Source organism: Mirounga angustirostris, unplaced genomic scaffold, assembly GCF_029215605.1.
Source record: "Mirounga angustirostris isolate CCGP_5_RB_7025 unplaced genomic scaffold, mMirAng1.0.hap1 SCAF_12, whole genome shotgun sequence".
Classification (NCBI taxonomy): domain Eukaryota; kingdom Metazoa; phylum Chordata; class Mammalia; order Carnivora; family Phocidae; genus Mirounga; species Mirounga angustirostris.
Genome location: NW_026991720.1, coordinates 93,346,112 through 93,359,617, shown reverse-complemented (window position 1 = coordinate 93,359,617; position 13,506 = coordinate 93,346,112). Strand labels below are relative to the sequence as shown.

At 40.7% G+C, this 13,506-nt stretch overlaps 1 protein-coding gene across 8 annotated transcripts in view; it reads right to left on the bottom strand.

Annotated features, from left to right (window-relative positions):
• SUGCT (succinyl-CoA:glutarate-CoA transferase) overlaps nt 1-13,506 on the bottom strand; it is an 800,213-nt gene that overhangs the window by 63,944 nt on the left and 722,763 nt on the right. For 3 of the 8 annotated variants that reach the window (XM_064575443.1, XM_064575447.1, XM_064575446.1), the window contains exon 14: nt 9,836-9,883. The exons of 4 other annotated variants lie outside the window; for them this stretch is intronic. In XM_064575443.1, coding sequence (XP_064431513.1) covers nt 9,836-9,883 — 48 coding nt within the window. Of the gene's footprint in view, nt 1-7,828; nt 8,429-9,835; nt 9,884-13,506 lie in introns of those variants that run through there. One more of the 8 variants, XM_064575445.1, reaches the window with a different exon arrangement.

Sequence of the window (13,506 nt, the reverse complement as noted above, 5' to 3'; positions counted from 1 at the left end):
CAATTTATTTTCCTTCTGGGCATACAGGAAGACACAGACCTGTACCCCTGAAACAAATAATACATTATATGTTAATTTAAAAAAATTTTTTTTAATTAACCTATGAAAATTTTTTAAAAATTTAAAAAAAGGAAGACTACATTTCCCAGTTTCTTTTGCAATTAGTTTTGGGCCGTGAGTCCTGGATTCCATCCAGTGCAATGTAAGCAAAGTTTTGTATGCCACCTCCAGGCCTGGCTGCAGCCTCCCTCCTCCTGCCCAATCTGTGCACTTCTCTGCCCCTTATTTGGTTTCCCTGGGACCACATGATGGTGGCATCACAGCAGAAGGCTTGTGGGTGCCTGAAGACTGCGCAAGATGATGTCCTCTCCCTCGCGACCCTATTGGACTGTGATGGGGGCAAACAAGGAATAATTATTTGAGATGTAGGGGCTGCTTGTTATAGCAGCTAGCATTACTGAGCCCAACTAATTTGCACCATATTAAATCACAGATGTTCTCTCTTGATTATTTCCTGCCTCACCCATAGCTGTCATATAAGGTAAACATTAGGAAAATATTTCATCTACGTGGGTGCTTCGTCTGTCTCCCTACCTGCTGTTTCTCCCCTTAGTCCCTGCTTCCCCAACACACACACACACCCCTTTCCCTTTCCCCCGCCCCTTTTTTTGGTTTTGAAATGGCAAGCAAGCCTGTCAGCAAAGACCCCTTGGGCTTTAAGGACATCAATCAGCTTCATAGCTACACATAAAGTTCTTTCCTTCGGGAACTTTTTTTTTTTTTTTTTGAGCAGTCACAGAGCGAAGTCAAGGATATAGCTAGCTGCTTGTCATAAGCCTGAATGAATAAGAGGGAGAAATTTTATATCCACTGCACCCTGTCACTTTCTGTCTTTTGAGCGTCCACTCTGCCTGATTTGCTGCATTAATATACCAACTACTCGGTGGTCACCACTAAAGCCTGAGCTTTTAGGAAAGGGACTCATGCTTATTCCCTTTTTATCCTCAGTATTTGGCACCTACTAGGTGCTCAAAAAATGTTGGCTATTGTCTAGCGATAAGATTATAAACCAAGAAACAAATCGGCTTTGACTCTGTCAAGAGGAATTAGGGCAATTTCATGGGATGGGGACAGCTGTCTGGCCACTCTCTTTGTCCACGGTTATTTGAATCCCAGATCTGATACCTAAAGGAAATGAAATGTTAAATATAAATACCACCTTTTAATTCACCTTCACATAACTTATTTTTCCCTTGGCTCAAAAGAAGAAGGAGGAAGAGAAGAGAGAGGAAAAAGAAAAGAAAAGCTTGTTAAGAGGCCCATTCTCCTTTCAAAGCAGAAAACAGAGGTCTTAAATGCTTACAAAATCTGCCCCTTACAACTCATATTTATAGTAAAGCAGTGTAGCAGAGTTCGGTGGAGGAAATGGAAAAAGTACGGGAGCAGACCTTGCATTTGCTAAGTACAAATGTAAAACTACAGTTTCCACCTTCATTCTCCAGTGTTAATTTTTGAAATCCCCATAGTAGGAAATCCACTTGAAATATGTTTGCCTTTGGATCTATTTTTAAATGAACAAATCTTAGTGCTTCTGGTATATGTATGTACTAGAGACAGTCTTAACCTAAGACGTTAAGAGAGGAGCCTGGGGGCAATTTATCAATGACAGAGCCCAACACCAGAAGAGAAATTATAATGGCTTTTTAACAAAGGTTCTATTTTTAAGACCTAATTGGCTTATCCACTGGGATTATTTCTGGTATTAAAATTTTTTTAAAGGGATTGTTCCAAGAAACTCAGACAGGATGTATGGTAAAAATCATCACTAAGGTGATACAACAGCAGTAAATATTTATTGATGCAAAATAAAAAGCTCTAGAATCTCTGGGGACTTGTCTGCTATGGTAGTGAGTTATGAGAGACATCACAACCAAGGCCTGCTTTTGTCTTTCTCCTTGCAGCCAGAGAAGTAAATGTAACCCCTAGACTCATCAGAATATCCAAGAGGACCCATAACTTGTCCCTTGAGGATTTGGTCAAATTCCTGCCTACTGATTCTTCACTTTCTTTGACCTTCCCACTCTTCTTTTCTTATCCCCGCTGGTCTTTCTAGCTGCCCACACACAGTATTCCTTCATTTTCTTCATGCTCTCACTGTCATTTTGGTCCTTCTCCATCTCTCTCAGAATTTCTCCACACCCAACAATATCAGATCGGGAAGCCCCATGACGAGTGTAGATATGGATAAAGTTTGCCAGATTCCTGCCAGCTCTTTAGGGAACCCAGTCTATCAATCTTCTTCCTCTCCTGTGCATACATACCCTATGTTTCTCTCTCTCCTATTACTATATCTATATCTATATCATCTATATCTATCTATATCTATCTATCTATCTATCTATCTATCTATCTATCTATCTATCTATATATATATATGGGCAGAAGTATCTTCTATCTTACAGGACAATCTTGTCTTAGAAGCAAATGTCCTATTAGCTCTGGTACTATACCTCCTAACCTACATTCCCTCAAAGACTCATCTAAATTCCCTGTCTCTACTAGCTTGCTTCCCATTTATCCTCAATCTACTAAAATTCAAACTCTGGCTTCCGTCTCCACCACTCCATTGAAACTGTTCTTCCTGGGATGCCAAGATTTCCACATTACCCATGTCCATGATAATAAAGAAGAAGCTTTAAAACAGGAAGCATCTTCCAGGGCTACTTGTGAAGGAAAGAAGTCCTTGGTGGTTCTTTATGAAGAGGTAATCATGGCCTGGGTGCCATATTGCCTTGCGTCTCTGGCTACAGCTGACTGCATCCCAGGGGGTAGGAATATACTAGTGACCCAAGACCTCCACAAGCTATGGACTATGAGGTCTTTCTGCATTTATAAAAATGGGGATGAACTAGACCAGTTGGATTTTCTCTTTGAAAAGCCAGTAGAGATAGTACATGGTTGTAGAGCCAAAGCATGCAGACCTCCATAGAGAAACAAAGAGTTAGGGTTGGTGGCAGGAAGCCTGAAGAGGGATCATGGAGCCTCCTCTGTGTTCTTGTAGCACCTTCAGGAGGTGACAAGATATCCTGATTGCAAGAGTTGTGCTGTATCCTGAACAAACTTTTGGTTTCTAAACTGTATTCCATACTCTACAAGGAACAAGTTCCTATTCAACTCAAACCTGGTTGCATGAACAGGGCTCCCGTGTCCTTCACTTTCTGAGTGTGTACTTGCCATAAAGCCACTATTTCTTAAGAAAAGTTGAATGAACATATTCTTTGCTAGCAAAAAGTCTACATGAGTAAGAGACGCCTAGCAATCATCTTATTTCTGCGATATTTGACTCTGCTGATCACTATGTCCTTCCAGAAGTTCTCTGTTTCTTGGCTTAGGTGATACAAGTCTTCTTGGTATTACTATTTATGTGACTATTCCTTTTCTTTCTTTCCCACCATCTCTATTTTCCCATCTCAACCCTTAAAATGGGTATCCCCCAGATATACCATGATCTACTTTTCTTAAATCTATATACTCTCTCTTGGTCTTAGAAGCACATACACATTCATGGCTTCAACCTTCATAAATGACAGTGGTTTTCCAGACACCTTATTATTGTGGCATGTTCCACAACATCCTCAAATTCCACAGGGTTAAAACCAAAATCACCATTTTTTTTTTTTAACAGAGAGAGACCATGAGCAAGGAGGGGGAGAGGGAGAGGGAGGAAGAGAATCTTAAGCAGGTTCCATGCCCAGCACAGAGCCTGATGCAGGGCTTGATCTCACGACCCTGAGATCATGACCTGAGCCAAAATTAAGAGTCAGACACTTAACTGACTAAGCCACCCAGGCAACCCCCAAGGTCACCATTATTTTGCACCAACCAGCTCTTTGTCTTGTATCCTTCCAGGAGTGGATGGTAGAACTGTTAGCTTAATAGCCCCCACCAAAAATGTGACTCTAAGTCCATTTCCTCCATGCTTTAAGGTCTCTCTAATATATCTTCACCACTGCCCTCCTCCACTGCTACCTTCTTTAGGTCCTCCCTCCCTGACTCCCCAGTGATTTTGATGTTCTTCCTCTGTGCTCTATGGTATCTTCTGTATACCTCTGTCATAGTGCCAACCCACTATTCTGGAGAGTGCTGATTTCCTCTGTCTCCTCCCAGACTGTGAGCTTTTTGTGGGTAGAGATCCAGTTTTAGTCACGTCTGTATTTCTACCACCTAGCTCAATAATGGCCAATTGCAGGTACATATTGATGTTTTTTGAGTAGATAATAAGTAAATGAATAAATAAGTAAAAGTTAGAGTTACCTGAGCCAGACACAAGAATGAAGAAGCTCCAGCTACCTAATTGCATCAAAACCCACTCCACTAAAAATGGGAAATGTAATATTGAATGACAGAGGTGTTGGTTCATAATCTCCAAACCTCTCCTGTCAAAAGAACCTCTCTTCTGAAAAGATGCTAGAGACAAACACTTCTCCCTCAGTCCACTCCCATTGCCTTCTCAGACTCCTTCTTTGCAAGATCTTCATGCAGCTCTTATTTTACTTCTTTTTTTATATATTTCTACCAAGCCAGGCCCGGGCTCTGAGGTTGATGGACATAGCTAATACTGCAGAGTTGTAATGACCTCACTCATCAGGATTCTGTTCATTCCATATTGCTTCTGCACAAAATGGGGCTGCTGAAGAATGCCCTTAACAACCTCCTCAGCTTTAAAACTGCTGTCTGCCTGAGTCATTGACTCAAAGGGAAGGATCTGTGCAAGAGCTTGAGGAACCAAATGCTGGTATGATAGCTCTTTAATTGAGCTTATCCTAGGTTCTGCTGATGAGAGGAAATCCAGTTATCTTTTTGTTTTGTCTGTCTGGGGTGTGTGTGTGTGTGTGAGAGAGAGAGAGAGAGAGAGAGAGAGAATACATGTACACACACAATGGTATATATATATATGTGTGTGTGTGTGTGTGTGTGTGTGTATATATATATATATATATATATATATATATATATACATATATATAATAAAATATAGTGTCACAATTGCTCCTTTTAATTTGCCCAAACTAAGGGAAAGAAATATTAGCATATTTGGTAGAAAATAATAGATTTATGTAAAATTTACACCCAGAAGGAAAATTAGAGATGGAAAAAATAATATGAGCTAAAATGTATTCAGCACTCAAAATATTCAGGTACTAGTAAGCGCTTTATAAACATTATCTTTTAAAAATCTGTATATCAACCTTGTTTATAGATAAGAAAACTGAGGCTCTGAGGTAGTTGAGTCACCTTTGCAAAGTGACAGAACCAGTATTAAAATCAGGTATATTCATTTTCAAAATCCTGTTTTTTAACAGTAATAACATTCTGCCTATCAAATTTACCTCACAAAGTCCAATGTGCTCAGTTTCCAAGTAAGAAAACTGAGGCCCAGCAGTGTGAAACAGCTTTTCCAAGGACACATAGTTGGTCAGGGACAGTCAGGACTAGGCAGGAATTACCACGGGACATCTTCATTTGCCATTGAAATACATGACTCCTAAAGACAGATATCAGTGAATAAGAAAGACAGGACTAGAAGGTGAGCAAAGTCAAGTCATATGCTTTCCTCTTCTGCTTGACTTTGGGATGGCCTGCATTCTGTTTCTTATAAAATCTCCAAGAGACAACAATTACAGCCATGAGAAGGAACACAATCTGTTTGAATGACACATACAAGAGATATTTTTGCATAAAAGCAGGGAATTGGGCCACTTATAGCCTCTTAAAGATCAAAAGGCCCTTGGAGGAATGTTATTCCTCACCACCAGCTTCTTATCCCAACCCACAGCTGACTGACTTCCTTATTAGGCTTGGACAATGGAAGGACAAAGAATTTAAACCAAGGAGGCTTTGTGAAACTGCAGAAGAGTAAGGCTTGGGGAATGGAGGCAATGTCCCTGGGGAGCATGGCTGGAAGTAGACCATTTGGGCAGTGAGGGAGGAGACGTGCCCAAGCATAGAGATGCCTCTGTGCAGATAATCCAGACTTGGCTGAACACAGTTTTTACAAATCTAAGGCTTCTTAGTTTTCCAGATGGCCATTCCCACTTGTTCAGACAGCCTGGGCCTCTGTTGCTGGATATCCGATGTCCTCTATCTGCAGATGATGCCAGGGACCAGTCTTCAGATGCACCTGGGAATCAACCAGCTCTCCCATATCTCTGTGAACTGAACCCCTGTGTTGCCCTCACCCACTCCAGTGCTTCTCTTGCTGGCAAACAGGGTAAGGTTCCGTCACAATTCAAACTACCCCCAAGTTAGCCTCATCAGATTACTGAGCTTCTGTCTGGCTGTCCAGATTCCTCCTGTACACTCTTCCTCAAGGGCCCATAGTCCTTTCCTAAATTTCACCTTATTGACTGAGTTTTAGTTACATGGCCTGGTCCTTGAGCAATTTGCTTGTTTCTGCTAAGAAGCGGAGTAATGTCCTCCAGATTCCACCTGCCTTGGCAACCTGCCCTCCCCTTCCTCACTAGTCTCGGTTTATTGAAGATCTATCATGTTAGGCCTCACATCAAGATCTCCGATTCTATAGCATTAAGCATCAAATCACATACTTGTTCTTTGAAGATGTATATAGGATTGGCCTATGACTTGTCAATGATCCTCTCCAACTCATGAGATTATACAGAAGCAAAGTCACCATAACAGCGGATAAGCTACTGCTATTTCTACTATCACGACTACTGATGAGCATCTTCTGTGTGATGGGCATTGTGCTAAATGCTTCCCATGGATGAACTCGTTTAATCTTTACAACTATAAGAGATGGGTAGTAGATATCTTTCTTACTTCCTTTTTATAGATCAAGAACTTGACATATGCAGAATTGAAGCCAGAGATTGCTGACTGCTGGGCTATGGTCCCACATGGGGTATAGGTTATGAGTCTTCTGATCATCTCACTCTTTATGGCAGCTGTACCAGACCCTCTGGCCCCTGCCTCAAGTGGCCCCATTTGTTTAATCCAGGGATCTTATCCCAGCATTTGTACAAATATTATCACTTTTCACTGATTCCATGACATTAAAAATGCTTTGGTTAAGTGGTGGAGCCACTCTTGAGTTCAAATCTGTGGAAATCAGAACCCGATCTGAAGGTAAACGTTCATAATGATGCTTTTCCTAACAAAACAAATAAAAGGGGAGGGAGCAACCAAACCCAGGCTAAAATTCCCCAAGGGTGGGCATTAAAGAGCAATATCAATCAGAACCACTAGAGTTTCTCGAATTTTATAAAGTTTGGAGAAAAGAGTAACAGCGATGAGCGAAGAGGAAAATCAGGTTGAAGAGGGAAGTTACAATGATGATGGTTTAGAGGAGAAGGCTGTGGCTGTCTTGAATGGAATCTCATTCTTAAAAGAATTCCCCAGGAGGAAATTACTCTCAACGTTCATAGAAGCATGGACAGGATAAAGTAGATTTAAAGCAGGATGGATTTGGGGTTGAACATCTGCAACTTTTGACCATACGTTTGATGAAACATCCTGGCTACTCAGGACCACCTGGAACCCTTTGAGAACAAAACCTCAGCAGTGGGGTAGGGTTTAGACATCCCCCTTCTTAAAAGCTGAATTTTGGTTCAAAATATCTAGCTGTAGGTCCTTGTAAACTTGAAGGTTTTTTTAACCTCTTCGTTTTCTTTTACAGACAAAAGATCTCATTAAACTTAATGATTTTCACTTGGATGCTTGATATTTGAGGGTTTGGGAGAAGATCTATCCATTGCTTCTAGGAGTTTCCCCAAGTGCTTTTCAAGATGCATGCACTACTTAAGGAGCCTTTTCTTCTGACTGCTGTATTTGTAGTGTTTGTCTCTGAGGCTCTTTGGACGACGTGTCACACACATAATGATCTTAGACCGAGGCAGAACAACACCCTCATTTCATGCTCCTCCAATAGCTTGATAACACACATGGAATCATTTAATATGTTCAAAAGCAAAGCACTAGCATTTTTATATTAAAAAGTACCCCAAAGGAATATGTGCTCTTTTCACAAGGACATAAAACAAATGACAACTGACATTAAATCAACTATACAGAGGAAATACTGATTTCTGACATTGGAGGCATTAACAATTTCCTAGGCTGTGTTCATCACTTGGATAATACCAAAGTGATGGCTCACCAAATGGTTTGCAAGAACTTGAACTTTGGAGGAAAGTTTCGAGAAGGTCCAAGTCCATCTCAGAGTCTTTTCCATACCCTCGTGGCCATACCAGCTTGCACACACACACACACACACACACAACTCTCCACATGAAAGCAAGTCATCTTGCTTTGAGGTGTTGTCAGCTTGCAGGTTGTCAGCTTGGGTTGAAGTGGAGAACCCCAAACATATTTTGGCTTCCAGGCAATGAACCAGCAGATGATTTTCTTTCTAACGAAACCCAAGGAAGAAAACTGTTCATGTCTGGTTTGATGAATGAGTTATTCAGAAGCAGTGAGTTCATTGCTTTTGGCATCCAGAAATTGGTGAGGGCCCATATAAATAGTAAACAATGCTTTTTTGGTTTTGCACCTCAACTCAAACAGTATGTTACATGCAGCCTGCCAAGGACTCTGCCCTTGGACACACCCAGATGACTCCCACTGTAGTCAATGAAAACTATGAGAGAATTTCAGGGGAGTAAAATTCAGCTGGGGGTGTGTGTGGAGGGACTATGCATGAAGGTCTGAGGGCAGCGTTTGAGCCAGAACCTGGCTCAATGGGTTGGATTCATGTGCCTTTAAAGACCATGCCTTTTCTCTCTGCACTATGTTAACTAGCATGCTTCAAGCAAGCATGGGAAAACTGATCCAGGAGCCAGTGAGTCCTAAAACTGTCCAACTGTCTGAAGTCATACTATAAAAAGACACAGTCATTTTACTTCTGATGTGTGCTTTTGTGTAGACATATCAAGCTGACCACAAATAAAAGTGAAAACAGATCCAGAATAAGTACAGCAAACAATGGAAAACAAATGGATCCTGGAGTTCAGATGAAAAAGACTGGTTTTGCATGCCCCCATATTCTGCTGCTTTTTTCCCTAAAAATGTTTTCTTAACATTTCTAGCATTATTAGTGGAATTAAATTATTCCACGTGGGTGCAAAATCTGCCCCATGGTGCCAACATTTGTTTTCTGCACTCAAGCTGGGAGAAATGCAGTGCACTTCTCTGACAATGGCACTGATCTTTCATTATGGCAATTTAGGACTCACCGTTGACCCATGGGAAGCTGGGCATCATTCAGAATATATAAATGACAAGGACTCTGTCCTTGAGTGCCTTATCATGCTTTCTAACAGATGCTTATACTTAAGATATTCAGTCCTTGAATCACCTGCAATATTGATTACACTAAATGAATGGTTTTTTGTCTGAGAAGAGCAATAGCCTAGACAGTGATATTCTTAAGAGGAAAGTGGACAATCCCACTATTCCCCCTCATGGATGGAGAAATGGATGCAGGGAGAGGTGCAGCACCCCCTTGATTCCTTCTGTTAAAATTCACGTTATCTAAGAAGTCCTTATTAAGCAACTAGTATGCGCCTAAGTACTTTTCTAGGTGCTACGGAGATAGCAGTTGAATAAGAATGCCAAGTGTCTGCTCTCATGGAGCTGGCATTCTATCTGGAGTGGAGAAAATCAGTACACCAATATTTCCTTGTTCATTTATGCACTTGCTTAAATTTTTGTTAAGCACCTGCTCTCTAGTTTTATGTCCAATGTTATATTTATGCACAAGGTATATGACGTTGCCAACATTCGTAAGCGTTTGGAAGACAGGAAGAAGTCTACTCACTTTTCTCTCTGGGGCAGTCAACAGTTCCTAGGTGATTACGATCAGCATCTTGGAAACAATGAATAAAATACCATTGACTCACAATCCCATATTCCATTCCGTCACCCTACTATGATGGACTGCTTTTCATGTGGAAAGTGAATAAACTTCATGTTGTGTAGCTGATCTTTCTAGATGATGGATAGAAAAAGTAATATAAATCACTCTTTTCCTCTTCTTCCAAAAGCAAATGTAATCAGTGTACCACCCTTCCCACTATGGATTGTAACAATATGTTTTATACTCTTGCATAAACCTAGCATTTGAAAATATACCAAATGCAACAGCACAAATGTGCTAGAAATGGTTTTTAATTTACTATATTGTTTTCTTCAGAACCACCATTTGATTTCTTTAGCTTACCCAAAGAATCCATCCCTAGTTGCATGATCACCTTATTTGTGTAATTATTTTAATAGTTGCCAAAATTAATAATAAGAGTGTCTACTATTTTTAATGGTTCAAAAATATCATTTTGGAAAATGGACTCTTATTTCCTTCTGGAGGATGGAATAAGAAGATACAGCGTGAGGGAAAGGAGGACCACAGGAAATACAATGATTTTCTTAAGATTTAAATGACAATGTGTCTTTCTGAGGCTTATAGGCTGATAGTTAGAGACACGGCCTTTAGAGTCAGAAAAAAAAGAAAAACTGGCTTGACTCCTGCTACACACTAGTTGTGTGATTTTAAACATAGATGAAACTCACTAAGATCAATCTTCCCATCAGTAAAATGGGAATATTTTAATTAGCTGTTGTGAGGATAAAATGGAACAATACCTATGAATGCTTTAATGCAAGGTCCGGCATAGCTCTGAGCACTCTATAAATGGTTGCTGTTTTTTACTATTACAATCATTGTAATTTTATTTTACTGTTACATGTCATAAAGCCAGATGGAGAATCATGCTTGATCCTGACTATGAGCGGTAAGGAGAAGAAGAAAAAGAATGAATTATAATTAAAAAAAGCTTTGTTTAAAAAAAAAAATTACAATGGAAAATAGAAGTCCGTATTTTATTCTATCTCATTATGGCTAACTACTTGGAATAGGTAAATATAGGTATTTTTTTGAAGAAACATGTAACTAACTCCCAATTTCTCATAATCAGGGAATAAAAGCATAATGGTACTCTAAATTTCATTTAAATAAGTACTCTTTAAATTTCATTCAAATTTCTTATTGTGGCAAACACAAAGTAGAACAAAAATGTAAATAAAATCCAGTCATTTATATATCTCCTGGTGCAAGACAGGCTAAACTCTGAAAAATAGGAAAGAGGGGTGGATGGTTATCCTTAGTCTCCTCACTTTCAGTTCCAAGTTTGCAAGAGGTTGGCTCTTCCATGTTATGATTTCTACCAGCTATCCATGAAAAGTGTTGTGTTACTCAAGGGACGGAAGAAATGGTCGGTGGTTTTCTGGTTGGGTACATTACATGAGCCTGGTGAAATGCACAGCTTCTGCATATCCCCATTTGATGGGAACTGGGTGATCCTTTCTGTTCCCCATCAAGTCTCACAGAGGAAGTTCACTGCTCACTACTCGCAATCACCAGGACTCACTGGGAAAGGTGTTTACAAGGCTTTAAAGATGACAAAGGGGAACTTGTAAGGATTTTATAGTCTGAACCGAAAACCTCATCCATAAGGAAGGGAAAGGGGGATCAGAATAGATAGTAAATGTAGACCCAGCAGTAGAAGGAGGCTTTCGAGGTTTTAAAATGTTGTTTTGGTAATGATCAAATTGAAAAGTCAGAAAGGAGACAATATGAAAGTAAGCAACTGTGTGTGTGTGTGTGTGTGTGTGAGAGAGAGAGAGAGAGAGAGAGAGAGAGAGAGAGAATGCCAGCTGACACCACTGAGGAAATTTTCATAGGGGATAGAAAAATAATCCCTTCATCCATTCTCTATAACCCCGCCTCTTACAGCATATCTTCAAGTAATTTGTCTGGTCTAGTTTGAAATGACTAAGTGATGGGGCTTCCAAAATGTTCCCAGTGAGACCATTCCACAGTCTACAAAATTTCACTGTTTCCTCTTATTTAGCTTAATTTTACTCCACTTCAATTCACTGTTTCTATTCAATGGGGGGGAGGGGCGGGGAGTCCGTCTGTTCTTTAAATTCATGTCATAGAAACAGTTTCTGTTTTCTTTTTTTTAAAGATTTTATTTATTTATTTGAGAGAGAGCACATGAGAGGGGGGAGGGCCAGAGGGAGAAGCAGACTCCCTGCCGAGCAGGGAGCCCAATGCGGGACTCGATCCAGGGACTCCAGGATCATGACCTGAGCCGAAGGCAGTCGCTTAACCAACTGAGCCACCCAGGCGCCCCCAGTTTCTGTTTTCTTTTCACTTTAATGATTGGGTTAAATCATCTGTAGCCATGCCTCACATTGGCTTGAAGGGACACAAGACTATTTGAGGATTGTTTTCTTGTTCAAAAGAGCTAGATTGCCTAGGGGAAGGGAGGGAAAAATGAAACAAGACGAAACCGGAGGGGGACACAAACCATAAGCGACTCAATCTCAGGAAACAAACTGAGGGTTGCTGGAGTGATGGGGGGTGGGAGGGATGGGGTGGCTGGGTGATGGACACTGGGGAGGGTATGTGCTATGGTGAGTGCTGTGAATTGTGTAAGACTGTTGAATCACAGACCTGTACCTCTGAAACAAATAATACATTATATGTTAATAATAATAAAAAAGAGATAGATTGGCTGGTCTGTGGGGTCAAATCCCCATCCAGTAAAACTACAAGGGCAGTTTTAGTTGTATCCACCCTGGCCCACGGGGGCCTTAAGCACATCTGATAAGCCACAGATGACATAATATCTTTAGGGTTGTTTTTTTCCCCCATTCCTATGTCCAAGGTACATAAGTAGGAGATCAAAGTTCAGCCCTATTTGAAATGTCCTACAAGCTTTTATTTCTAAACTTACTTCCTCAGAGGGGTACACTGCCATCTGCTGTACCTTCCAGAAGAAGGGGCATCCTTTCCTTAAAAAAAAAAATCAAGTCTTCACGTTCATGGTTAAGATCTTGGTCTATCTCACTATTGCCAGCTTCTCCAAAGCCCTTCTTCATTGCCCAGGTGAAACCTGCCCATGAAGGTGAACTTGAGTTCTGCAGAGTTTCTTACCTGGGACACATCCACAAGATAGGAGAGATATTCAGGATAAAATTTTAGTATCTTTCTATCCTCTTTGAAACAACCCCAAGGGTGTGGGCACAGGGCACAAATCTCTAATGAAATATTTCTCAGACACCCTCAAGATGCTCCGGATTAGGGGTGCCTGGGTGGCTCAGACAGTTAAGCATCTGCTTTCAGCTCAGGTCATGATCCCAGGGTCCTGGGATCGAGCCCCACATCGGGCTCCCTGCTCGGCAGGGAGCCTGCTTCTCCCTCTGCCTGCCACTCTCCCTGCTTGTACTCTCTCTCTCTCTGTCAAATAAAAAATAAAAAAATCTTAAAAAAAAAAAAGATGCTCCGAATTATTTGGTAGTGCTTACATTCATGTAGATCCAAAGCTCCAAGGCTTGACTGAGCAGAAACCTCTGCAGGTGAGGGCAAAATTAATAAATGCCTCAGGTGATTTGTATGCATGATAAAGTAAGAGTACCAAAGATCTT